This window comes from Eschrichtius robustus, chromosome 10 (assembly GCF_028021215.1).
Source record: "Eschrichtius robustus isolate mEscRob2 chromosome 10, mEscRob2.pri, whole genome shotgun sequence".
NCBI lineage: Eukaryota > Metazoa > Chordata > Mammalia > Artiodactyla > Eschrichtiidae > Eschrichtius > Eschrichtius robustus.
Window position 1 is genome coordinate 35,106,192 of NC_090833.1, and position 25,350 is coordinate 35,131,541.

Consider the following 25,350-nt stretch of genomic DNA (forward strand, 5'->3'; position numbering starts at 1 on the left):
CACTGGTGTTTCATAGCTTTGGTTTGCCTGCTAATTATATTGATAGGAATGTTTTTTCTTCAAGTGCGTTTGTCTCCTGTGTGGAAGAAACCCAAAGGTTTAGTAGAATATCTTTGCTCTTCTGCTTGGCAGGTCAGAGATCTTTGTGTGGATAGAGATTTTTAAGCTCTGTGAGGTCAGAGACTCTGCCGGCCTTGTTCACACCTGGGTCCCCACGTAGATCAGTGCCTGGCACATAACGAACACACAGATATTTGTTAAATTACTGAATAAATCAGGTCTCAGGAAAGCCAACCCCAAGTTCTCTTCAGGACACAGAATACATAGGTATCATGCAGCCTGCTCACACAGAGATGATACGTTTTCACATCATTCTTTTGTGCTGTATACCTGTCTTCTCTCCAGATGAGGGTGAGGAACCTGCATGAAGAGGGCTGTTGTCTGCTGTGGTTGCAGCCCCTGGTCTGAACTCAAGGCCGAGAGTGTGTCCCTGGGTGTTTGAGGATTGGCCCGTGCGTCCGGATGCCCTGTTGTGAGTGAGGAGACTGGTGTGCCAGTAGGTGGCAAGCAACCCCTTGAGAGCCATGCACCTGCTTGTCCCCTCCTGTCATTCCTCCCTTCCCCCACCACCATCTGTGGAGGGGCAGCAGCAGAAACATATAAGCAGCTAGGCTGGGGCTTTGGGACTCCTGGAAGGGGAGACTTATTTCCACAAATGCCCAACCTGCTCCCTGCAGGTCCTCTGAGGCTTGTGGATGGGGGAAGTCCCTTTCCCAGGCCCTAGGATGGATTCTAAGTGTCTGTGGGTGTCTGCAGGTTAAAGTGTCAGGAGACACACTACATCAGACCTGAGGGGGCATTCTCCATCTGACACTGAGCCCAGCTCAGAACTAGGAGAGCTGGAGGGTCTGGATTTAAAGCCCTGTGCTGCACCTTGCTAGCAGGATGACCTGGGGCAAATTGCCTGTTTCCTCATCTATAAAACCAGGTGGTAATTGGTGCCAGGAGTCAGGGGCACAGTCAGTGCTCAGTGGAGGCTGGCTTTTGGTATCATTATCGTTACTATTGTTGTTTTTGAGAACCTGTTGCACTGTAGACAGGATTTGTGCTGAACTTGTTAGAGGCCCCTGGGATTCAGAAGACGTGGGTTCAAGTCCAAGTTCAAATCTAGCTGTTGACATGGGGCAAGTCAGTCCCTTTTGCAGCTCTTGTTCCTCATTTATAAAATGAGTTATGATGGTGGAGGTGGCTTGCTTCAGCAGCTGTAAAGTCCTCTGCGTTTGGGTCATTTCATCATTTTCATCAGGATTTGTCCCTACTCTTCCTGCAGCCAAGCAGCAGCCCTTGGGGCAGGGTCTTTGCACCAGGCAGCGGTGTCCATGCTTCCTTTTTGGGGTGCAGAATAGGAGGACGAAGGCATGCCCCCTCATGCCAGGCCCTCCTTCCCCAGTCCAGGCTTGGGTGTACATGCATGGACAGCATTCCTGGAAACCAGATGGGATTCCTGGAGCCCAAGCGGGCTTCCCCATGCCCTGCTTCTCGGGGAGTCACCACTGCCCCCTCTCATAATGAGAACCTCTGTTCTCAGGCACTGCACACGAGACGTGGCAGCTTGGTGCCCTGGGGCCTGCGTGTGTCTGCAAGGAGGACACAGAGGCCTGTCATAGGTGATCCTGGAAAAGCAAACCAAAACATTTGCTAGGCTGCCCATCGCCTTACAACCTACCTAGAGGCACAGCCTTCACTAACCGGGCAGAGGGGAGAGTGAGGGCTGCTCTTGAACTGCAGGGGAGAAGGGGGCTTCACCTCTCTGGGCCTTAGTTTCTCCAGCTGTAAAATGGGAACTCTAATACTTGTCTTACTATGAGGAGCAGGCGAGATGAGGCAGAACATATGTTTAGAAAGTTGAAGCAACAGAGGACCGTTGTCATAGAAACAGAGTTTTAGTCAAGTGCAAGTGTTTGCGCATCGTCGTGAAAGCTTGTGGTATTTCCATAGACTCTGGGTCATGGGGGCCCCCCACCTTCCCAAACCAATGCGCAGTCTCCCTCCTTGCCCCCTCTTGGGGGCTCATGACTGCCCGGGCTGCAGCCCCCTCCGTGCCTCTGCACCCCTGCCCTCCCCACTCCCCACCTGTCCCCCCACTACAAACCCACCCGGCCCTCAGCGGTGTGGAGGAATCAGTGCCCAGGACTGTGTGGAAAGGATGCCTTGGGCACCTTCATTCTGTTCTCTGTGCCCTTGTGTTTTCAGAGTCATAGGACATCCATGAACAAACACCAGGCCTGGAACACTGTGCAGGCCCCTCCTGTCAGCCCCGTATTCACTCCCACCTCATCCACACGGGGCCTAAAGAAGCCTCTTTAGCACCTGAGAGCTCCGTGCACAGGGTTTTGTTTTCAGTTCTCTAATCCTTGTTGCCTTATGCTTAAAGGACTCTGTCCTGTACTAGAGAACTGGGAGGGCCGGAGACTCAAGGCCAGCCAGAAAGAAGCAGCCACTGAACCTGGAGCACATCGCAGGCCTCACCTGGGACCCAAGACCCTGGGCCCCCTTTGCTCCCTTCCGGTTCCCTGTGAATGATCCCTGTCCTTAGGGGCCACCATCCACACTCGTGGTCCGCCCAGAGGGCTGGGGGATGTTTGGCAGACTGTCGACTCTTCTCTCTCTGCCCGTCCCCAGAGAGGGGCACTTCTAGAGGCTTTCCAGGGTTTCCAGGAGGCTGCCCAGTGTTTCCATCCCAAAGCAGAGGGACAGGGACTGGGGTCCGGGGCTCGCTGCCTGGTGTGACAGCCTGCTTCTATCTGCTGCAGCAGGCTATTCGCCCGCACCAGGCCCTGTTCATAAAAATGTAGGTGAAGGGACTTCCCTGGTGGCGCAGTGGTTGAGAGTCCGTCTGCTAATGCAGGGATACACGGGTTCGAGCCCTGGTTCGGGAAGATCCCACATGCCCACCACAAGTACTGAGCCTGCACTCTAGATAGAGCCCGTGAGCTACAACTACTCAGCCTGCGTGCTGCAACTACTGAAGCCGGAGTGCCTGGAGCCCGTGCTACGCAACAAGAGGAAACACCGCAATAAGAAGTCTGCACACCGCCAAGAAGAGTAGGCCCCGCACGCAGCAACAAAGACCCAGTGCAGCCAAAAATAAATAAACTGCACTTACCAAAATTGAAAAAATAAATAATTTTTAAAAAAATGTAGGTGAAGTTGCACCAGCCTCCTTGGTTCGTTGTGAGGGTCAGAAGAGAATGTCACGTCGGGTCCTCACGTATGCTTGCCCATGCACAGGAAGCACTCAGTAAAGGTCAAGCCATTTTTCAAAACTATTTTAAAATAATAGTTTAAAAAAATGGGTGGGGAGTCCAGCTCTTAAGTTTCCTTTTTTTTTTATTTTTTTTATTTTTTAAAATTTATTTATTTATTTATTTTTGGCTGTGTTGGGTCTTCGTTTCTGTGCAAGGGCTTTCTCTAGTTGTGGCAAGCGGGGGCCACTCTTCATCGCGGTGCGCGGGCCTCTCTTGTTGCGGAGCACAGGCTCCAGATGTGCAGGCTCAGTAATCGTGGCTCACGGGCCCAGTTGCTCCGTGGTATGGGGGATCTTCCCAGACCAGGGCTCGAACCCTTGTCCCCTGCATTGGCAGGCAGATTCTCAACCACTGCGCCACCAGGGAAGCCCTTAAGTTTCCTTTCTTGATTGATGAATGAGGATTTTTGGTCCTGCTGACCATAAATCTGGATGCAGATTCATTCACTCAACAGATTCTAAGCATCTACTATATATCAGGCACTGTTCTAGGCATTGGGAATTCGTCTTTGAAAAAAACAGAATATGTCCTGTCCTCTTGGAGCTTCCAACTTAGGAATTCCAGCACAGGTTGGAGAAGAAGATGGTTTCTGATACAAGGTACTTTATCTTCTTGAGTACATGAAAAGGAGCTGCTCTGAGCATGGATGTGACCATGGGGAGAAGGGACCACCATGTACAGGGGGCCTGCCTGGACTTTGGTACATCATCTGTTACTAACCACCTCCACAATCCTTTATGGTATAGGTATTGTCAGCCCTGTTTTACAGAAGAGGCAGCTAAGGCTCAGAGAGGTTTAGAGTCTTGCCCAAAGTCACACAATAGTGGCAGAGGCAAGGTTCAAACCCAGATCTTCCTAACTCCAGAGTCCACGTCCTTTCCATGATGCTGAGCCGCCACAGTTCCTCTGTTCTCTGGCCTTGTTGCAGCCCATGGGCTGTGTGTCAGGCATGGGGAAGTTCAGAAGAGGCTGAGGCACGAGGCCCCATCTCCATCCGGTTCTGAGAAGACACCTACATAACGCACTGTAATACAGACTGGTGCGGGGTCAGACAGCGGCACAGACAGGGGAGGCGGGGTTCAGAAGAGGAGAAAGAATTCTACCTGGGGGGGGGTGTCTAGGACAAAACTTGCCCCCAGGAGGTAACATTAAAGCTGAACTGAAGAATGGCTAGGACTTTTGCACACAGAAATAGTGAAGAAAGGGATTCTATCGGACAGGCACAGCATAGCAAAGTCCTAGAGGCAGGAAAGCAGATGATGGATTTGGGACCAGCCATTCTTTGTGACTGGAGCCTGGGGGGGGGGGTGTGGAACCTAGAGGGGTTTTTTTAGGGGAAGATGCATCCAGAAGGTCAGGTTGTCACCAAGTCACAGAGGACCTCAAGCACCAGAGTGAGTTCTCCGTCCCAGGGAAGTAGGAGCCAGCAAGAGTTTCTGAGCCCAGAGACCTGTGCTTTAGAGGCCCTTTGGCATTTTGGAACCTGATCTCTCTGGCCAGCCCTGAATGATAAACAGGAAGGAGCTGGATCCTGAAGGAACACATTTACTTCATCTAAGCAAACGTTCACTAAACACCATCTCTATGCCCAGCACTACAGTCAGTTTAGGGACAGACAAGAGATTGGAGAGGAAAAAGAGGCCTAAAATAAATCCCAGGCGCTGCTCCTGCAGAACACCCGGGCTGACTGGGGAAGAGTGGCTGGGAGCCCACTGAGCTACAAGAGAAGGGCCAAGTGCCGTGAGCCGCCCAGGAGGAAGGTAGTTCTCAGCAGGTGGGATCAGGGGAGGCTTTGTGGAAGGGGGACTTTTGTGCCAGACCTTCGAAGCTTCTAGACTTCATACAGGTGGTGGTCATTTCAAAGACTAAATGAGTGAGGCACAGCTCCTGCCCAGCCAGCCCTGCTCCTTAGCTCTGAGACCCTGGAGGAGTTCTTCCTCCCCTCCTCCGGGCCCCCACTCCCTTGCCCACAGGGTGGCAGGGTTGTCGTGAGGGTTAGAGCTCGCGTGGGCGCCTGGAAATGCCGTCTTCTGTCATTGACAATGACCCAACTTCAAGGCTGATTGGTATAAAATCTATAATACATGTAGGAAGGGGACCACCAGCAGCAGAGGCTAATCTGCAAGGAGGAAGGGCCTCCCGGAAGATCTGAGCTGGGTCTTAAAGAATGAGATGTGTCATTAGACCAGAGCTTTTGGAAGGACATTTGGGACATCACGAAGGACCACCTCACCCGCCTGGGAGACAGGCTGCTAGAGCTGTCAACCGGGCCACTTCTCCCACTGCCACCAGGATACTGGTCCCCATCATCACACCAAAGGCAAAAGGGCTCCAGAGGCCTGTCCCTGCCCGTCTGAGTCTCCCCTCCCTCCCTCAGAACTCTGACTTCTGTTTGTAATTGCCTATAGGTGGAATTAATTAGATACTGTCATTCTAACAACTCACAGGGGTGGCATATTTTTTCTCTAAATGCAGATATTCTTTTGAGGGCTGTGTCTTCCTTTATCTTTTGCAGAAAATCGCTAAATTAAAAGAGTTGTCTTTTTAAATTGCAGATTAAAGAGAAGCTTAATTAGAAGGAATGAAAGCAGTTGTGTTTGGAGCTTTTGTTCTCAACTTTTTTTTTTCTTGTGCTGCTGAATCACTTGGAGTTTGTGTATTTTTATTTTAGGTGGAATGATTTGCCTAATTAAGCCTGTCATTCATCACCACCTGTTCCCTCTAAAATGTATGGCTATATTATTAAGCTTGCAAGCGAATGTATGAATTAATTCAGTGGGGATTTACAGTGTTGACTGGGACATTATTAGGTTTTATCCAATTTATCTGGTATGAAAACCGATATTTTTCCCCAGTACAGTGAAACAGCAGCTCATTAAGTTTCTTCATTCAGTCATTCTTTGAACACCTGTTATGTTGTGGGCATGCTCTAGGCATGGGGGGTAGGGGCAAATATGGTGTAGCCCCTGCCCTTGAGGGGCTCATGAGGAGCCAAACAAGGAAACTGGCAATTAGGGTACCATAGGCTGAGATCAAGGGGAGTCTGGGAAGGAGGTGAGGCCAGGGAAGGCTTCCTGGAAGAGGTGACCCCTGAAGAGCAAGTGGAGTCAGTCAGGTGGGCAGTGGGGAAGGGAGGGTGTCCTGGTAATACAGGCAGAGAGCACGGCCTGGAAAGGGACCTGGTGAGATCTGAGACGAGACAGGTTGCCAGGTTGTTGGTCGTGAGAGCTTGGGTTCCTTCCATGATCGGTGTTCCATGCTCCATGCCTCTCTTTTCACCTTCTGTGCCAGGAGGTGTGTCGTGGGATTGTATACTGGGAGAGAGCCCCCAATTCTGATTTTAGCCGGTGGAACACCCAGGTTGTCAGAGGTGAAAGTGCCTTACAATTCATCTGGTTTCTCCCTCTCCTCCGCCTGTGGCAAAACTAAGCCTAGAACCTCATCTCCCACCTAGCCCCTTCCCCGACCCCCACTCCTCTGCCCACTCCGGCACTGTTCACCCCCAGGGGCCAGAGGCCTGAACTGCCTCCTCTCCATTCCCGACACCAGAAAGTTAGCAGAGGGGAGGCTTCGTGGGAAAGTACACACTGGCCCTGTGCTCCCTGCCCCCATCCCCTGCTGTGCCCCGATCTCCGTCTCAGTGTGGCATCACACAGGGGTCTTCCCTGACTCGCCCCACACGTAATCAAGTCCTGTTGGAGTCGCCTCCCGCATCCCTCTCATCACTGAGGGATTCAGGCTTCCCTAACTGGTCTCTCTGCCTCCAGGGTTGCCCCCAAACCCACCCTCCATCAGCAGTCAGAGACGTCTCTAAAGCCCAATATGAAGAATGGCATTCCTTCATTCAACCCATCGTAGGATCAAGTCTCAGCTCTTTAGAAGGGTGACCAGGCCCTCACCTGTCTACCCGATCCCAGTGCTCACCGCTGCCCAAGGTCACCCATCCAGGACTCTGCAAGTTAGGGGGCTCAGGTCAGAACCTGCTTCACCTCTTCCTCCCGCCCCCTCCCAGAACATATACCCCATTTGACTGGTTGCCATGAGAGCTGGTGTGGTTCAGTGGGAGCCCTGGTGGGGGAGCTGGGCTCCTGGGAAGCCAGGGAAGGGCCCGTGGTGACATGTGTGCCAGGGCCCCAGCTCTGAGCTTCAGCCCCTATCACCACTGTGAAAGCCCAGCTCATCAGCCAAATGGAAGAGCCCTTTCTGACACACAACCCCAGGACGTATTCCCTACAAGGGCCTTGAGGTCATTGCCATCTTGCTGTCTGTCCCTGTGGTTGGACACAGAACAGACCCGTAGCTGGAGAGGAGGGCAGGAGCCCCCAGCCAGTCCTCGCTCTGCCCCTACTCCACACTGCCTGTCCTGGCGTCACAGGCTGTGGGTGTCTGGAGGTTGGAGCTTGGCCTCCATCCTGCTTTCTCACGGAGCTTAGAGTTTTCTGTGAGTCTTCTTCACCTGGGCGAAGCCAGCCCCATCCTCCAGGCCAAAAGCCTGTAAGTGACCTTGATCTTCTGTCTCACTGTCACTCCAGTCTGAAGACACAGACCAGTCCTGTGCCTCTGCCGGAATCTGGTTTCTCACGGTCACTTCCACCCACCTCTCCCATGCCAGCCCATCCTGCAGGAGCTTCTTCACTGCTCGGCCTTGCTCCCCTTCCATCTTGCTCTCTTTTTAATTCACGATTTTTTTTTTTAAGTAGGTTCACAGCAAAATTGAGACGAAAGTACGGAGAGTTCCCATATACCCGCGTCCTCCATCCCTTGTCAGTCCAGCAGTCCTGTTAAAAAGTGCCAGGTCAAAAGCCTTCCCCGCTGTCAGAACATCAGAATGGCTCTTCATTTCTCTCAGGATAAAACCGAAGTTCTTCCCAAGGCCTCCAAAGCCCCACCACCTGGCCCTGCTCCCTCCCACTCCCCTCAGCCTCAAACCCCGCCCCCCCAATCCCTCCAGTTGCCCTGGGCTGTGTTGTTTCTCTGTCACCCTTGGCCTGTTCCTAAATTCAAGGCCCTTGAATTTGCTCTTCCTTCTCCCTGGAATGTCCTTCCCCCAGATGTCCATGTGGGTCGGCCCTCCTTTCCTCCAGTCATTTATTCAGATGCCATCCTTCAAGAGGCCTGCCCTGTCCTGCTTTTGTTTTCTCCAGAGCACTTAGCACCAGCTGGTGTGCTGTGGATCTGACTCATTTCACTTGTCGTCTATCTCTCCTCACTTGGACCCTGAGCTCCAGAGACAGGGATTTCTGTTTTGCTCACTGCTGTTTCCCCAGGCCTGAACTGTGCCTGGCACATGTGAATGAGAGTCTAGGGTGGACAGCCTGCTGGACCCCACTGCAATCATGAGAGTGATCACATACACATGGGTCCCACCTGTTGAGGGCCTTCCATTGGCAGGAACCTCCTCGCCCCTTCCCTCTGTTTTCTGTAGTGATTAACAGAGAAGAGTGTCTTGGAGGGATGGAGATGCTTCGCAGTCCTGATGGATGATCTTGCTCCGTGCCTGAGACACACAGCAGGTTCATACATAGTCCTCCGCCCCCGTGGACAGCACATCACCGCTGTCAGGGCAGGGGTTTCCCAGCACCTTCTGTGAATGTGAGGTTGATTGCCGTGCGGCTGGAGTTGGAGGACAGCTGGCCACGTCCACGCTTGCTGGTTGGGGGGAGATTTTATACCATTGTGTGTCCATGGGCCTGCACCTTGATGTGGCCTTGGGAACATCGTTCCGCAGGCCCTGGCCCAGCTTGCTAAGCGCACTGTGTATGCTGGGCCCATAGGATGTAGTCCCTCATGTGATCTCCACAGCAGCCTGGTAAGGTAGGGCATGGGGCCTCAGAGAGTTGAGCAGCTTAGCCAAGGCACACAGCCGGTCACTGGCCAGCTTAGGAGGGGGGGACTCAAGTCAGTTTGGAAGCTTCTGTGAAGTGCTTAGTACTGTGTCCACATTGAGCAGACATGATAATAAAAATAATAAAATAAATCATAATAAAAGAAAATATTTATAATAGCGTTGACTGAGCACAGACTGCACGCCAGGCGCTCTGCTAAGATGGCTGTACATCACCTGGCAGAATCCTCACAACAATCCCATGAGGTGGGTACGGTCGTTATCCCTACTTTTCCGATGAGGAAATTGAAGCCCAGAGAGATAACTTGCAAGGTGGACTAGCCAGTCTCCAGGAACACGTCTGGCAACTCCGGTTTTAGCTCAGTCTTTTCTGCTTTTTGTGGGGTGTCTCCAGGGTCCTGCCCTCAAGAGGCATCCTCCCCAGCCCGTGGAGTGAACAACACTCCCACAGGTCCAGGGCGGGAGGAAGGCACACTGGAGGACCCATTCCGCTGTGCCGGGCACTGCTCCAGCCTCCCCTGGGTGCTGGGTCCAGGACAAGGAGCAGACTTGGGTGATGCAACGTGACCCTCGATTAGAACTCTCTAGGGTTGTCCTAGGAGAAAGGGGGCAGATGTGGCCCGTGCCACCCCAGGTGGGATGGGAGAATGGGAGGAGGAGAGGAGCCACTTTGAGACAGGTTTTTGGCAGAAAATGAGGAGGAACTGTCTAGGGGACTGTGCCCCCTCCGGGAGTGCCGTGTCCCCTTTGATGGAGGTTGCAGGAGGGTTCCTTTGGGGATAAGGCTGAGCTCAGTGGCCTCTGGGGATTCAACCAGCCTCTCGAATGCACCATCTGTTTTTGATGGCACATGCTTGTCCCGTTTTAGGAAGCCCACGTCTTTTGAGCCATGTTTGTTCGTTGCCTGGAACTCTTCTGCCTGCAAGTTGTAAAGCCCCAGCGAAAACCATCAACCGTGACCCCACTATGTGCCACTCCTTGAGCTGAGCTCTGGGTAACCAGGTAACCGTGCTCTTTCTCTCTCTCCCCCACAGCCCAGTTTAACGGCAGTGAGAAACGGCAGTCATCCCCCTCGCCTTCCCGGGACCGGCGGCGCCAGCTTCGAGCTCCCGGAGGGGGCTTCAAGCCCATCAAACATGGGAGCCCTGAGTTCTGTGGGATTCTGGGAGAGAGAGTGGATCCTGCTGTCCCACTGGAGAAGCAAATGTAAGTTCTTAGGGAGCAAAGCCCAGTCTCAGCCGCCAGTTCATGGAGTCACTGTGGAGGCTCATAGAAGGTCAAGGCCACTGTCAAGTCTGTCCGATTGGGATTAGAGTGCGTGTCTCCTGATTTCTGGCCCTGTACTTCCTCTCTCCACACTGTATCACCTGCCTTCCTTTGGTTGGCTAGTAGGAAGTTCTGTGAAATCGTCCACATGGTGCACCCCTCACTCTTATATGCTCCTTTCTAATTTCATCATCCAGCAAATGAGTTTTTGAAAAGCTGAATGTATACTAAATCTTGCTGCCTAATTGTATATTAGATTTATTTTTGTAGCTGTAGTGATGGTTTTGCCCCACATCTGCTTGATATTAATTGGGCAAGACCTGGACACTCTTGATTTGGGTTTTCCCCAGAGATTTCCCAGCTTTAATCGGCATCCAAGTCCCATCCCTGCTGCCCCTTTCCCTCCCTGCTTCTCCCCAACACTGCTGGTCAGTGTTTACTGCCCCTCCCCTTGACCGTGATGATCATCTCCCTTCTCTGCTGGGGTGTCAGGTCCCTGCTCTGCTCTGAAACTTTCAGTGGCTCCCCATCACCGCCAGGATAAAGTCCCATATGCCATCTGCCACTCACTCTGTGAGTTGCCCCCGGACTGCTCTTTCAGTTTCTCATCATTCCACATACCTACCCTAGAGTGAGCTTCTCCAGGAACTTAATAAAACACGTCCTGGATCCTGTGCTGGCACCATCAGGTGTATCATCCTCTTAACAAGCGAATGTGGGATAAATGGGGTTATCATCTTATTGCAAAATGAGAAAATCGGGGCTCTAAGAGATGTGGAGCCTTGGCTAGGATCTCATGGCTCAGAGTGCAGAGGTAGGATTCGAACTCCATGACTCAACCCTACACTCTCCCCTCACTTTCCTCTCATATACACTTCTCCCTCACCCTTAGCACATGGCTGGCACAGAATAGGCACTCAGTAAGGCCAAGAGATTAGCTGAACCAAGCCGGTTCCTTACGAGACTTTATTGTGTGTGTTATGTACTATGTTAGTCTCCGCCCAGGGGATTCTGGTCTCACCCGGCCGGCAGTGCATCCCTCACAGGAAATGCTCCCTTGCTGAGCAGGATGCAGAGTTTTCCGAATGATGTCATGTGCTCCTGTGCCCCTTTTTAAGCGTGTGCTGCAGGCTCCTTTGTGACAGCCCTGCGCCTGCTATACCAAGCACATTGGAGGTGGGGTGCGCTCCCAGCGGGTGTTGTGTTAATCACTTCTCACAGCCACACAGATTGGGTGGCAGGTTTTGCTTATTTCTGATTAAACTGTGAGCTTTTTAATCAACAAACAAAATATGATCCAGAGATCCCTGGGAGTTGGGAGCTATTCAGCATGCATCCTGACCCAGGTCTGCCTGGGTCAGTCTCAGCAGCCAGTTCATGGAGTCACTGTTGAGGCTCATAGAAGGTCAAGGCCACTGTCAAGTCTGTCCAATTGGGATTAGAGTGCGCATCTCCTGATTCCTGGCCCTGTGCTTCCTCTCTCCACACTGTATCACTGCCTGGGGTCAGCGGCCCAGCCTACCCTCTTCCCACCCCCAGATGGAACTTCATGGGCCCCTTGAGGGCAGTTCTGCCTTTCCTTTCCCGTTCCCACCCAACAAGGCCCTCGGCCAAGTCCAGAGTCATGACTGGCTTTTCCCATCCCCCCTCATCTCATCTCTCTGGGATTATTCTGGCCTGGTGGAGACCCTGCCTCATTACCCGAGAGATGGGCTTAAATAACATCCCACTTCCAGCGGAGCCTGAGGACCCAGGTTCACTGTATCCCCCACCTGGACTGGTGTTGCCTCAGAGATTAGGGGGCCCCTTCAAGCCCCGACTTCTCTCCACCCTAGCACAGAGGAGAGGGAACATGGGGACACTGAGCGGTGTGCCCCAGTCTTAGAGGGTTATTGAGGGTGGACAGTCACACATCTGCCCGGGTACCGCTACCACTTGCTTGCTCTCCTGGGACGGTGGAAAGGCTACTCAGGTACTCAGGGCAACTGCTCCCAGCCTTCTTTAGGCAGCCCACCGCCCCCTCCGTCCTGCGTCATTATTATCATCAGCATATAAACATGTGCCAGTCATGAACTTCTTAAAGCAAATAAAGAAGTAATCCTGACTGGACATCCCCCTCTGGCTCTAGCCCCTGTTGGGAACATAAGCTCCATGAGGGCAGGAACTTGCCTAGGTCACCACTGCTCAGTGCCTAGAACAGTGCCTGGCACATAGTAGGTGCTCAGTAAATAGCTAGCTGTCCACTCAATGGACAAAGTCCCCAAAGAGGGACTTTGGGAACTTTTCCCCACGTTTGTCAGCACATCCTCTCTCCCTTCCATCACCTGCCACTCTCTCACCCACCACAATCTGCTTCCCTTTTCTGCCCGGGTCACCAGGTGACCTCCTCTGACCTCTGTGGCAGCCAGCACAGTAGACAGCTCCCTCCTTCGGAGACAGTCTCTGCTCCTGGTTTTGGTCCTGCCTCCCCCGCAGGATCCTTGCCTCAACCTGACCTGAAGGTTAGACTGTCTGAGGCTCAGTTTCCAGCTACATGCTCTCCCTGGGTAGTCTCAGGATGCTGGTGGTGATTCACCAGTGCACTTCCCCAGCCCACACCTCTCCCAGAACTCCCAACTCCTACGTCCAGCTGCCTTCGTGGAATCTTCACTTGGCTGACGAATGGGCATCTTGAATTTAACACGTTCAAAACTGGACTCCTGATCTTCTCCTGGACACCCTCTCCTCCCCAACTTCCCCACCTCCACAAACGGCATCACATCTACCTAGTTGCCCAAGCCACAACCCTGGAGTCATCTTGATTCCTTTGTTTGCATTATACCAGCATCTAGTACATTACTAAGTTCTGCCAATTTTCCATCCAGAACACAGCCCGAATCCATCCATCTTCTTATCTCAGGTCCTCCCATCTGGACCACTGCAGAAGCCTCCTCTCTTGTCGCCTGCTTCATTTCCCCTCTGGCCGCTCTTCAGGGAAGCCTGGCTTACCTTTTGTAAGATCATCCAGAGCAAGTATCTCTTAAGCATCTCTGTTTAAAACTCTCATTGCCCTCCCTATGCTTAGAATAAAATCAGACTTCTTCCCTTGGCCCACAAGGCCTCAGGGAACTGGACCCTGCCTTCCTCTCCATCCTCATCCTGTACCACTCACCACACTCACAGTGCTGGACCATTCTTGCTGCCTTTCTGCTCTGTGAACACCCCAAGCTCATTCCTACTTCTGGACCTTTGCATTTGCTGGTTCCTCTGCAGAGAACGTGTTTTCTTTGGCTCTTTACATGATCGACTCATTCTCACAGTGCAGATTCTCAGGTCAAATGCCATCTCCTTGGGGTCCTCCCCTGTCCATTCATTCCATAGTAGGCACCTCCCCTGCCCCAGTCACTGCCTTCTCACAAACGCAGTATTCCTACATAGCACTTGTCACTATCTGACATTGTTTCCTGAATCTATTTGTTGATTCTCCATCTCCCTGCATTAGTCCTGTGAGATTAAGGGTGTAGTAAGTGGTGAGAAAATATTGGATGAGCTCATGGATATTGGTTGGACTGGATGGCTATGGTTGAGTCTTCTTAATCCCTATGGTTCCGGCCTGAGTGGCCAGCTCTGCAAAGTCCAGCACATCCCCAAGATGGCCTGCTGCCTGGAATCTCTTTTCAGTCCAGACAAAGCCTCCTCGGGCGCAGGGGTTGGTCCCCAGCCGTGCCCCCCAACCCCAAGGACCACCCAGGCCCATCCTGTCTCCTGGTGGCCATCCTCCTGCTGACAGTCTGGCCAGTGGCTGCCCTCTCCCCATCCTCCAGTCTAGTGTCCTTTGCCCCATCTCTCCCAAACTCCTGGTTCTCCTTTGATCCTCGACCCTGAGTCCCCTGCCTTTCTCTCCGTGTGGAGTGACTGGAGCAGCGGGGGAAGGAACCAGCAGCTTATCCTGTTTACTCACCAGGGATTACCCTTAATGAGGATCCAGAGACCCCGGAGGCCTGTCTGCCACCACCTCCCTTAGTGCCACTTGTCCTGTGTTCAGGGGGCGGATGCGGACAGCACTTCCCTGGAGACCACATCTAGGCCTTCCCTGAGGCTCTGCTTCAAATAGCTGAAACTTGTTTTCCGAATAAAACAACGTTTTGTCAGCTCACTGGGGCTGTGTTACACAGGTGAAATTTCCCAGGAAAGCAACCATGGCAAAACTGTTAGCTCTTATTTCTAAAGTTAGCTCCATCCTTGTCTAACCTCTTCTCTCAAACACAGTCATGTATCCTTTCTTAAGCATATCCTGAGCCTTCACATCTCTGGGAGTGTGAGCGGTCACCTCCTGGGCGAACAGTGACTCGGTCACATGCTCATTGGATGGGGATACTCACATCATACTCACTCTCCAGTCCTTGCTTTCCTAGAGCTGGTTGGGGTTTTTTTAGGTTATAATTATGTCGTCCCCACTGCTGCTAACTGTTCAGAACACTGCCTTATAAATGGCAGGAAGTGCAGAGAAAGGCAGTGCGACACTTTTCTCCAAGCAGAATGTCTGTACCAGAACTCTCACGGGTACTGTTCACAGGGCACTCCTGGGCAGGTCCAGGAGGCAGCCTCCCCCATACACCTGGGAGCTTAAAATGCAGTCTGCGTGGCGAGCAGCAGCCTGAAATAATGATAGTTGGGGAAGTGACCCTTAGCCGTCAACAAGTTCAGTCTCTTTCAGCTGATGCTCATAGCTGCCATTTGTGGAAACTCACCCCATTGCAGGCTGTGCACCAGCCCTTCAATGCATCATCCCATTTAATCCTCACAACCCCAAAACAAGGGTGGAGTGATCCTAACTTGATAGGGAACCGAGGTGTACCCCAGGTTCAGCCACTTGCCCCAGACTGCCCGGCTGGCCAGTGGCAGAGCTGCATCTGTGACTCAGCGGCCAAAGTGTGATCCATCCTTGACCATCCAGCACCTCTGGTTCTCCTCCTGACCCCATCTCTGGCCACCTTCCCACTGACCCAGCCCCTCAGAGACTGTAACGTAAACAGAGGCCCGTTCTGAGTACACCCACTGACCGGCATCTTAGGATCCTCACTCTGCCACTGAAATTTTACCTTCAGCTTTTTCAGTCTTGAAAATCAACGTTCCCCTTTTGTTCTGCAGTCAAGCATCTGCCACTGCACCCCTCCCTTCTGATTCTGCCACTCACCACATGCTGTCCGGAAGCAGTGACACTGGGATTTCCACGTGCCCAGTCGATGCCAGATGCACTTGGCAGGAGCACTGGTGTGACCCCCCCCCACCCCAACTGCCTGCTCTCCTGAGTGATGAGCACCGCCCACTAGTCCCACAGATGTCACAGAGCCAGCACGTGTCCTTCCTGTCAGCGCCCTCTGACGGCTTCTGTGTCACTCAGATGGAGAAAGCCAGAGTTCCTGCATTGCCTTGCGCGCAAGGCCCCCGACCCAGCCCTGCCACGTGGCCTCTTCGGCCTCAGCACCCACCCCACCGCCTTGCCTCACTCCAGCCACGCTGGCCTCCTTGCTGTTTCCAAAACATGCCAGGCACTCCTGCCTTTGCTGCCCTTCCTTCTGCCATATACGCTCTTCTCCAGCTGCTGTCCTTCGTGGCTTCCTCCCTCACCTCCTTCAGGTTCACGCTGAAATGTCACTCTCTGCAGAAGGCTTCCCTGGCAGCTGCTTAAAATAGCAGTCCCTCCCGCCAGCTCCAAGCCAGGCGACCCTGCTTCGTTTCCTCCATAGCCTCCACACTAGACCGTAAGCTTCATGGCGAGGAGATCGCAGGTCTGCTCACTGTTCTCTCCCCAGGACCTGCATGCGGCAGGCATTCAGTCAATGTCTAGTGAATGACTGAACACACGGATACACACATGTGCACAGGCATACGCACACACACAAACGCACGTGCACTGCCTCGTGACAAGGAGGCCCGGGATGCCGACAGCTGCCCTCAGAGAGGCTGAGCCTCCTCGGGGAGGAGCGGATTTCAGGGTGTCAGCTGTGGGGGGTCTGTCTCTGCTGGGTTCTGACCCCGTCTCTTCTCCGCAGATGGTATCATGGAGCCATCAGCAGAGGAGATGCGGAGAACCTGCTGCGACTCTGCAAGGAGTGTAGCTACCTTGTCCGGAACAGCCAGACCAGCAGGCATGACTACTCCCTCTCCCTGAAGTGAGTACACCTTGGCCACTTCCTGGGCCCTTGGCAGCCTCCAGCGATGCGCAGCCTGGCCCCAGTGTCTGGGGCAGGAAGACCCGCCAGTGTCCCCCAAGGAAACTTGCCAGCATGAGTTATTTCAAGCCTCGCTTTTCCAATTGATCTTATTCTCCTGGGATACAGAGGAGTTTTTATGTGCTCTGTTTCTGCCCCCCACAAAGAGGGGGGGCATTCTCCTAGAATTTATATTAAATATCCAAGAATAGCTTTCACATCTACGGTGAGCCAGGGACTATAGAAGCACTTAGCATGCCTCATCCCTCTCTCAAACCTCACACAGCACTTTGATGAGAAACATCTTGTCCCCATTTTGCAGATGAGGAAACTAAGGCTGAGAGAGGGGCCATGGCTGGCCCAAGGGGCAGGGCCAGTACTCAAGGCCGGGTGTTTGACTCCCCACTGTTCCTGCTGCCGCCGTGAGAACCACCCTTTCCTTATGTTCTAGGTTGCTGTTTTGGAAAGTTTCACTTTTAGGTGTCGCACAAAGGTTGTGAGGAACACTGGGAAGAGCCAGGAAGAATCTTGCTGGCGTTATCACCTGTCAGGTCTTTCTGGATACGAGGCCATTGCTTTCAGGATAGGTGGCCCTGCCATAAGAAAGGGTTTTTTGATTGAGGGCTTCATCATTCAGTGCTGTTACTGGATGGAATCCAACGGATTGTCTGAAACCCATTTTACAGACAGGAAAACTGAGGCCTGGAGAGAGGAGGGATTTAAAGAATTAGTGACAGAACTGGGGTATAAACCCAGGCCCTTCAGCCAGCACAGACCACCAGGAGTGGTGCAGCCCTCTGCCTGCTTCCTTTCTGCTCTGCTCGCCATTGTTCAAGGCCATGTGATGGAGAGAGGGCCTGCTGGGATGCAGCTGTCAGGAGAGCCCTGTGCAGGCCGGGTTGTGTAGTCAGTAGGGTCAGTGCAGCCAAGGAGAGAGAGATTGGCCTGTGTCCTCTGCTCAGGACTGATCCTACCTGAGAGGGACAGTGATAAACTGCAGAGCAGAGCCTGGGCAGGAAGCAGAGGCATTGGAAGTCCGCCTGGAGAAGGGAGGGTGTGTGGAGACGTGGGGGAACCACAGATCTCTCAAGGACATCAGGGCAGAAGTGGTAGATGGGAGAGTTATGGGCAGGCAGATTCTAGGTCAGTGAGAGGCACAGTTCTCTAACAGAGCCAATCAGGAATCAGAGCGATCCAAAGCTGCCTCAAGAAGTAGCAAGCATCTCATCACTGGGGGTGTGCAACCAGGAGCTGGACAACCGCCTTGCCAGGGAGGATGTGGAGGGGATTTCTAAGCAGCTTGGAGGGCACTCAGGACAAACGGCACGTGCATGCTTCATCATCCACCATCAGGCCTGACAGCTTAAAGAATCAGGCCAGTTATTGCAGCCCAGGAAAATTCAATACACTAAACCCTGGCTGGGCTGGAGGCGGCCAAAGCCAGAGGGCCACGGTGGGGAACAGGTGCATACCGCTGGCTGTGCTGCCCAGGGCCAGGGGGTCTTCAGCTCCCCACTGCTCCATGCAGCCCCCTCCCTCCCTTACTGTTCGAGGTAACCTAGCAACCCAGGTGCCCATGAATGATGCTTACATATCTTCACCTTCCCACCTCAAGGTGAATTGTGCCTTTCTGGACTGCAAGAAGTAAAAGAAGCAGGTGACATCAGAGATGGGACTCCTGTGTCACCACCCTTCCCTGCTGACCCAGACAGCCTGCCCACGCCCTGGGCTTCCTCACTCTCATCACGCTGGCAATCTCTGAGTTCCTCAGTGGATCTCATTCTTCCTGGAATCCTGTTGTCTGGGACCAGGCCAGAGGCGTCTTCCCAAGAGGGCTGATTGAATGCACGGAGAAAAGGGTGGGGCTCCCCATGCCAGGCCCAGTCATTCACCATGAGGGCCAGGGCCCCATCGCGCTTCTGTTTATTCACTGGGCGCGTGCTGGGCCCCTGCACTGGGCAGGCCTGGCTGGACACTGGGGCCCCTGGTGACCCCACCACAGCCCTGCCTGCAAGGAAGAAACAGCCTCCCAAGTTCCCGGGATGTGTCGGGGCTGAGGCGCCAGCATGGGAGCACACAAGGATTCTCGAGCCAGTGGCAGGAGTACTCATGCCAGCAGTGCCTGCGTGGTCCATTCCTCAGTGCCCTGAGCCCATGCCCTCCGTTAGACAAACAGGCCCAAATGCCAGCTCACAGATGGGTCTTCAGAAGAGTGTTTCTGTCAAAGTCCTAAGAGCATAATTCCCTTTTCGTTCCTGGTTTGCTCCCTTCCCTAGACTGTAGGACCACTCTTGGGATGGAGAGCGCCTTGATTCTCTTCTGCTCTGTAACAGGCTTATAGTCCAGGGGCCGGGCTTCCCCACTCGCTGGCCTTGTGGCCTTGGCAGCCACATCACCCTTCTGAGCCTGTGTCCTCATCTGTGCGTGAGAGGTGACGCTGCTCTCCTTACATAGATACTTTTCAGTGTCTCTGGCTCTCGGGAGTTCCCCTGCCCGTGGGCTCAGCCACCCATTGTCCTTGGAGTGCTGTGGCCAGATCCCCTGCACCTCCCAGGCAAGGGGAGGAGGTGGAGGAGACTGAGGGCGCAACCCAGGGGCCTGCGCTGGGATCCCAGATCAGAGCACTCTGCCATCAGGCCCAGGTTTGTCTTCCTGGACCCGTCCTGTCAGTTCTCATTATCAGGAAGTGCAATTTGGATGACTGATCTCTGCCCATGGGTGCTGGAGGTGGAGGGTTTAGTTTTGCGTGCTTGTCAGGAGCCATTAGCTCCCAGACGCCAGAGGGGTGGTCTTACCTGGTCAGCTTTCTCTTGAAGAAGGCCAGAAGTGGGGAGGAGGGCTAGGCCATCCGTGGCTGGCCAGGGCAGCCCGCTAAGCGGAGGTGGGCTTGTTTTCCAGAGCAGCCTCAGTTCCCAGTGACCAGTCAGGCTGCCGGCCAGGGAGTGACACCTGGCATTCATCACCTCAACCACAAATGGAACTGCCCTGGTACTGAATGTCGCAGCTGCTTGGGGCAAGTGCCAGCTTTGCCAGCCACCATGGAGGTCCAGGGACTCTCACATCCCGAAGCCTGCCTGGTGGGGGTAGGGTGGGGAGTGGCATTATCAGGAGTGAGGTGCAAATTTACATTGGAATTCCAGCTATGTTATCATGTGAGCCTTGGGTCATGCTATGAGCGTATTCTAGGGTGGAGGAAAGTGTTTGGGGGAGTCTGGCCCCAGAGTACAGGGCCCTCCACCCCTCCCATCCTTCCCTCGGCAGATATTTATCAGAGCCCTCGGTACCAGGCACTAGGCTGGGCAGCAGAGGGAGCAGAGGTGAGGACAGCCCAGCCCAGGCTGCAGAGCTCCCAGTCTGGGCCTTGTTGCTTGCAGGTCTGCACAGAGGCCCTTGGGGGCCGGAGCTGGTGCTGGAGTGAGAGGGTCTGGAGAAGGTGCTGCGCAGAGGTACACTTGAGCCTTAAAGAAAGGGTAGGCGTTCCCCAGGCAGGGACAGTTGGTGGGCATCTCAGGTGGAGGGGACAGGCCAGGCAAAGCCCTGGAGATGCAGAAGAGCCTGGGCAGGACTCGTGCCCTGCAGAGGAGCTGAGACTCAGTTCTTAGTGACGGGGCCACTGAAGTGCCCACTCTCAGGCACCCGCCTGTATGCTTAAACCCCACTTCCACCCTGCAAGTCCACAGCGCTTCACGATTTAGAAAGCCTGCGCATTCGCCTCGGGACAGCCCCACGGGGTGGCCAGGGCAGAGATCACCATCCTCGTTCTCACCTTAGGGTAGAGGAAGCTGACCGACCAGCCGAGACTGGAGTGGAGGCAGAGGACTCCCACCCAGCCCAGTGTCTCCCCACCCCCTCCCAAGCACTCCTTACACCGGCCAGAAGGTCATCGGTGTCGAACCTGAAGCGACCGTAGAGGCCTGCCTGGTCCAGTCCCTTTGCTTCATGGCTGGGGAGACTGAGACCCAGAGGGGATTTGTGACTGACCAGCTCCCCAGCTGGCAGTTGACCACACTGACAAGAGAGATGGCGACTGCTTCCCACTGTGGGGACCAGACAGATCCCTGGACCAGCCTAAGCTGCCACCCACCTGCCCCTTCACCAAAAACCCCCTGCACCCGTGGCAATCCAAGACGGCGCCTGCCTTCCTCACCTCCTCGCATCCAAGTCCCCTCCATGGCAGACGCCCCCACCCGTGAAGCAGTCTTGCAGAGGTCCTGCCTCATGGCTTTTGAACACTGCCCTCATCCCCTCCTTCTGCAGAACTCTCCCTCTTCCCCACTCCAGCCTGACCTGACAGGGCGTCAGACCCTTGGCGCCCTCTCAGCCATCAGCACACACGTTGGCCCCAGCACCAACCAGTGACCCCTGCTACACTCACTCTAGCCTCGGGGAAGCGAAAGGTTGAGCTTTTAGAAGTTGGCAAGAAAACATCACCCTCTAACACAGTTTACTGTTTGGAAAGGCAAACAGTGGGGGAAAGGGATGAAAAATCTCATTAAAATTGTTCTTTAGGCACTTTGGACTATGAATGACTCTTTGCAAGTTCTAGTTTCATGAGTTTTTGCAAAGGAATCTGGACAAGATGCGGGAAACAGGACTCCAAAGACCAGAGGGTTTGCCGCTGAGGGCCAGGGAGGCAGGGAGAACGCCAGGGCCTCCTCGTACACCGGGCAGGCTCTGCCTGCTCTGGGTGCCCCCCCGGGATGGAGGCAGACAGAGTGGCCCTCCTGAGGCCTCAGCAGGGATGCCCCTGCTCCTTTGACAAGGGCCCAGCCCTGTTCTCTTTAAGCATTGAGAGCCCCAACTCCAGTGGGGGACATGGCCCCAGGGAGCCCTCACAAAGGGGCCTTCAGCTTTCAAATCCCCAAAGGCAAACTGCACAGCATCCTTGCAAATGCGTAGCCCAGATTCTGACCTCAGGAGACATTTCTGGGGTCTGACCTTTTTCCATCAGGGTACCACTCAGCCCTGATCACTCAGGAGCTTTCCTCAGCCCATAAACTCTGCCCCTTCAGTGTCTTGTTATTTAGTGGGCTCCAGTCTCCAGGAATTCATAGCCCAAGCGGGGAAGAAGTGGTATTTACACGGGTAGCTCAGATACTCATAGAACGTGTTTAAGGTTCCCCAAGGCAGAAAGTGCTCAGGGCTGTGAAAGAGGGAAGGAACCAGAAGAGGGGGTATTTGAAGGCTGGGCAGATCTTAGACCTGTGGACAGGGTAGAGAGGGCAGCCAGGCAGAGGGAATGGCACAGAGGCAGGAAGTACAGAGCTTGTGTAAGAACAACAGATAACATTGATGGGAGCCAAGGAGAGGGGTGGCCCTAGTCATCAGGCTGAGGAACTGGGGACTCTAACCTGTAGGGCAGGGAGCGTTCCTGAAGGTTTTGAGCAGCGTCGCAGTCATGTCCCCAGAGCTGTATTCTAGAACCATTCATGAACCAGGGTGTCAAATGGAACAATACTCTGCCTCCGTCTCCCCGACATGTCCACAGACATGCCGCCCGAGCTAGCACAGTCCAAGAGGTGGGCAGCACGTGGGCACGCGTCCCAAGGGGAGATCCAGGGCAGCCCTTTTAAAGATGTAGAGGGAAAAGCATGGGCTCTGCAGCCAGAGATACCTGGGTTCGAATCCTAGCTCCATCTCTTACCTGCTATGTGGTTCTCGGCCAATGACTTTACCTCCCTGATCATCACCTAGAAAGCCATGTAGGCTACTCTCATGAAGTTGTTGTAATAATTAACGCAGCTCAGCAGGTATATGCCAGTCTCCGCTCCTCCTAGCTTTCCCGGAGCCTTTAGAAATTGCCGTGGAGGCAGCAAGGTGGACAGGACTGCACCAGGTCAAGCGCCCTCGGGGTGCGTCTGGGCTATATCTGCTTCTGGATGACACGGGCGAGTGTCTTCCCCCATTCCATAGAAAGAGGGTCTGGCATTTGATTCGTAAATTTGCTTCCAGGTCCAAGACTCTACGGTCAGGACAAGGTGTCTTTCTGCTCAGTCCTAAGGATGGTGGGAAGGCCCCACCTCCTTCTCCAGGTGGGAAGGAGGGGGCGGGACAAGAAAATGCCTCCTGCTCTGATTGCTAAACGAGGCCCGTCAGGTTCCTGCTTGGAGCTGGGGGTTTGTGCTGACTGCTGGGCAGCCAGTCTTCACCCAACAGATGCTTCCTGGGAGGGTGGTGAGTGTAGCGGGGCCAGAGGAGCTGATGGGCTGCGTTCCAGGGGCGCTGGGGGCACATTTCTGTTAGAGTTGTTTTTCTTTCTTCTCTCCCCTCGTTGATTTATATAGTAGAGGAGAGAGTTTTCAAACAGTAGGCATGTCTGGGTCTAGGCAGGCGGGCCAGTGATTAATCTTAGTTTGTTGCTGCTGACAGCCAGGAGCAAGAAATAATAAAGGTTTGTGGGGCGGGGAGGGGCGGGGGATGAGGAAAGGCTGCTCGCCCTTCGATCATCGGCAGGGAGCACGGACTTCATTTCCCTCTGCCGTCTGAGCACCCCTTGTCGGGTCGACATCTGAGGCTCCAGCCTCTTAGCTCCATGGGGGCTGCTCCCATGGCCAAGCCCCCAGACCACAGTAGAGCCTCCCCGGCCAGTGTTGGGTTCCCTGCCCAGCATGACCTCCTGCTGCAGGATGTAGGACTCCATCACCACCACTTGCTCTCCTCCCCAGCCTGCCCCTGAGGGCAAAGCTTCAAGAAAGGCAGGTGTGTGCCGCCCGGGGCACTGCCCAGCTCTGCTGACCAGGGCCCTGGGTTCCTGGCTGTCTACTCCTGTGACTCTGCACCTCTCTGAGCTGCCAGGTGGGTGTGAGGGCTGGAGGAGGGGGAGTACAGAAGAAAGAGAGGTGGGGGTCAGGCAGACCGGCACAGGGGTAGCTGACTGACTCCAGGCAGACAGTGATGGCAGGAAGGGGTGGAGTGAGGAGGGGTTTTGACGTGGGCCTTGGGAAGTGAGGAGGGTTGAGGCAGTTGGGGATGGGCAGGGTAAGGAGCTGCCCCTTCTGAGGAAACAGCAGCCCAGGAGGAGAGAAGCTGCCTACTTTCCAATCCACAGTTTTCAATATATCCCATCACTAACTCCTCCCCATCTCCCCAGGATAGAGGCAGCTCTGTGCAGCAGAAGACATGGGCTCTGGATCAGTCTGGATTGGGCTCTTGAACCTCAGCTCTACCACTTACTAGCAGGATGGTCTTGGACAAAGGGACTTAACATCTCTGAGCCTCAATTTCCTCATCTATAAAATGGGTTTTACATCTCTGAGCCTCAATTTCCTCATCTATAAAATGGGTTTTACAGAGGTATTCCTGAAGAGATGATATACGTGAAGTGGTTGCCATGTGCCTAGCAGGCATTAAGTGAGTGGTAGCCCACTGTCTTTGTTACAGACTTTGGAGAGCCATGGGTTATTGAGGAAAGAGCTTGGTGTGGTCCAGAGCCTTGAGAATTGTCTGGATCTGTCCATGCCCGCATCTACTCCCCTTTATGGTGGTGTGGGATTTTAGAATTTATGCAGGCTGCAACTTGAGAAAATCCTGCATTGTTATGACTGAGACTCAAATCACAGGGCTAGAGTCAAATCCAGGCTGCCCTTGTTCTGGCTGTGTGACCTTGGGTAAGTCACTTAACCTCTCTGATCTCCCAGTTCTTGATCAGTACCTGAAGATGATGACCACTTCAACAGGCATTCCTTTCTGTCCCCCTCACTGTCCTGCTGACCCTCTATCTCTCCCTCCACATCTTCAGACATTATGAGTCGATTACAAGAACCAGAACCTGGTCCAGGACAGTAGCTCTCATACATTAAGTACACTTGAGCAGAAATCTTGGGATTTAGGGAACAGAAAGAGACCTTTTACATCACCTGGCCCAATGCCCTGTACAGGTGGAGAAACTGAGACCAGAGAGAGGAAGAAGCTTGTTTGCCTCCCGGCTTCCCATCCAGGCCCTGTTTTCTGGCAGCATTTGCATCGGCCTGAGACAAAGGGCAGGCAGGGGAGAGGGGCCGTCTGCGTCTTTGCTCTCACTACACAGAGGATTTCACATCCTTTCAGGACTGATGGAGGGAAAATGAACTTTCTGCTCAATTAGTGTGCAACGCGTTTTCTTCTTCTAAAAGGTTTAAAGGAAATGGTGCAATTAGGAGCTCTTCAAACGCCCCGTGCAGGAGACTAAATGAAAACAGTGAACTTCAGAGATAGAGGTTTTCAGAAACCCCGTCTGACCGTGGAGGTGTCTGGAAGGCAGATGGGGGTGAAGGGCTGGCTGCTGAGGAGGCTGCAGCAGTTCATCGAAGGACTAGGGCAGTGGGAGTAGAACAGAGGCCGTGTCCTGGTAGAATTGAAGAGGGTGAGAAAGAGCGAGAAGTCAGGGGCCTCATCCAGATTTCTGAACAGCCGGGTGAGTGGTGGCACCACCAGCTGCAACATGGACCTGGAATGGTTTTGAAAAACCCAGGAAACTCGTCCTAACTCAGCTGCCCAAAACCAGAGGCAAGGGGTGCCCGCACTCACACTGCCAACCCATTGTCCAGAGCACCCACCAGCCTGGCAGTGCCCAGCATGCCTGCTGATGGGCTAGGTTTTCCCTTCCTGACTTGCTGCATCTCCCCTTCCAGCCAAACACACGGCATTGCCCTTTGCTCCCCTGAGAGCTCCCTGGTCCCCTCCAGAGTCAGAGCCACCCTGATTACATTTCCAGCTGGTTTTTAATTATCTCATATCAGCTCCCATAAATCTCCCCGTA

The 25,350-nt window shown here is 53.8% G+C and overlaps 1 protein-coding gene across 2 annotated transcripts in view; it reads left to right on the forward strand.

Moving 5' to 3' along the window:
- The window catches only part of SHB (SH2 domain containing adaptor protein B), a 133,681-nt gene that overhangs the window by 93,528 nt on the left and 14,803 nt on the right, over window positions 1-25,350 (forward strand). Inside the window, exons 4-6 of one of the 2 annotated variants that reach the window (XM_068553722.1) lie at window positions 10,188-10,359; window positions 16,455-16,574; window positions 18,229-23,000. In XM_068553722.1, the coding sequence (XP_068409823.1) occupies window positions 10,188-10,359; window positions 16,455-16,574; window positions 18,229-18,232 (296 nt within the window). In that variant the 3' untranslated portion in view covers window positions 18,233-23,000. Of the gene's footprint in view, window positions 1-10,187; window positions 10,360-16,454; window positions 16,575-18,228; window positions 23,001-25,350 lie in introns of those variants that run through there. The other variant, XM_068553721.1, reaches the window with a different exon arrangement.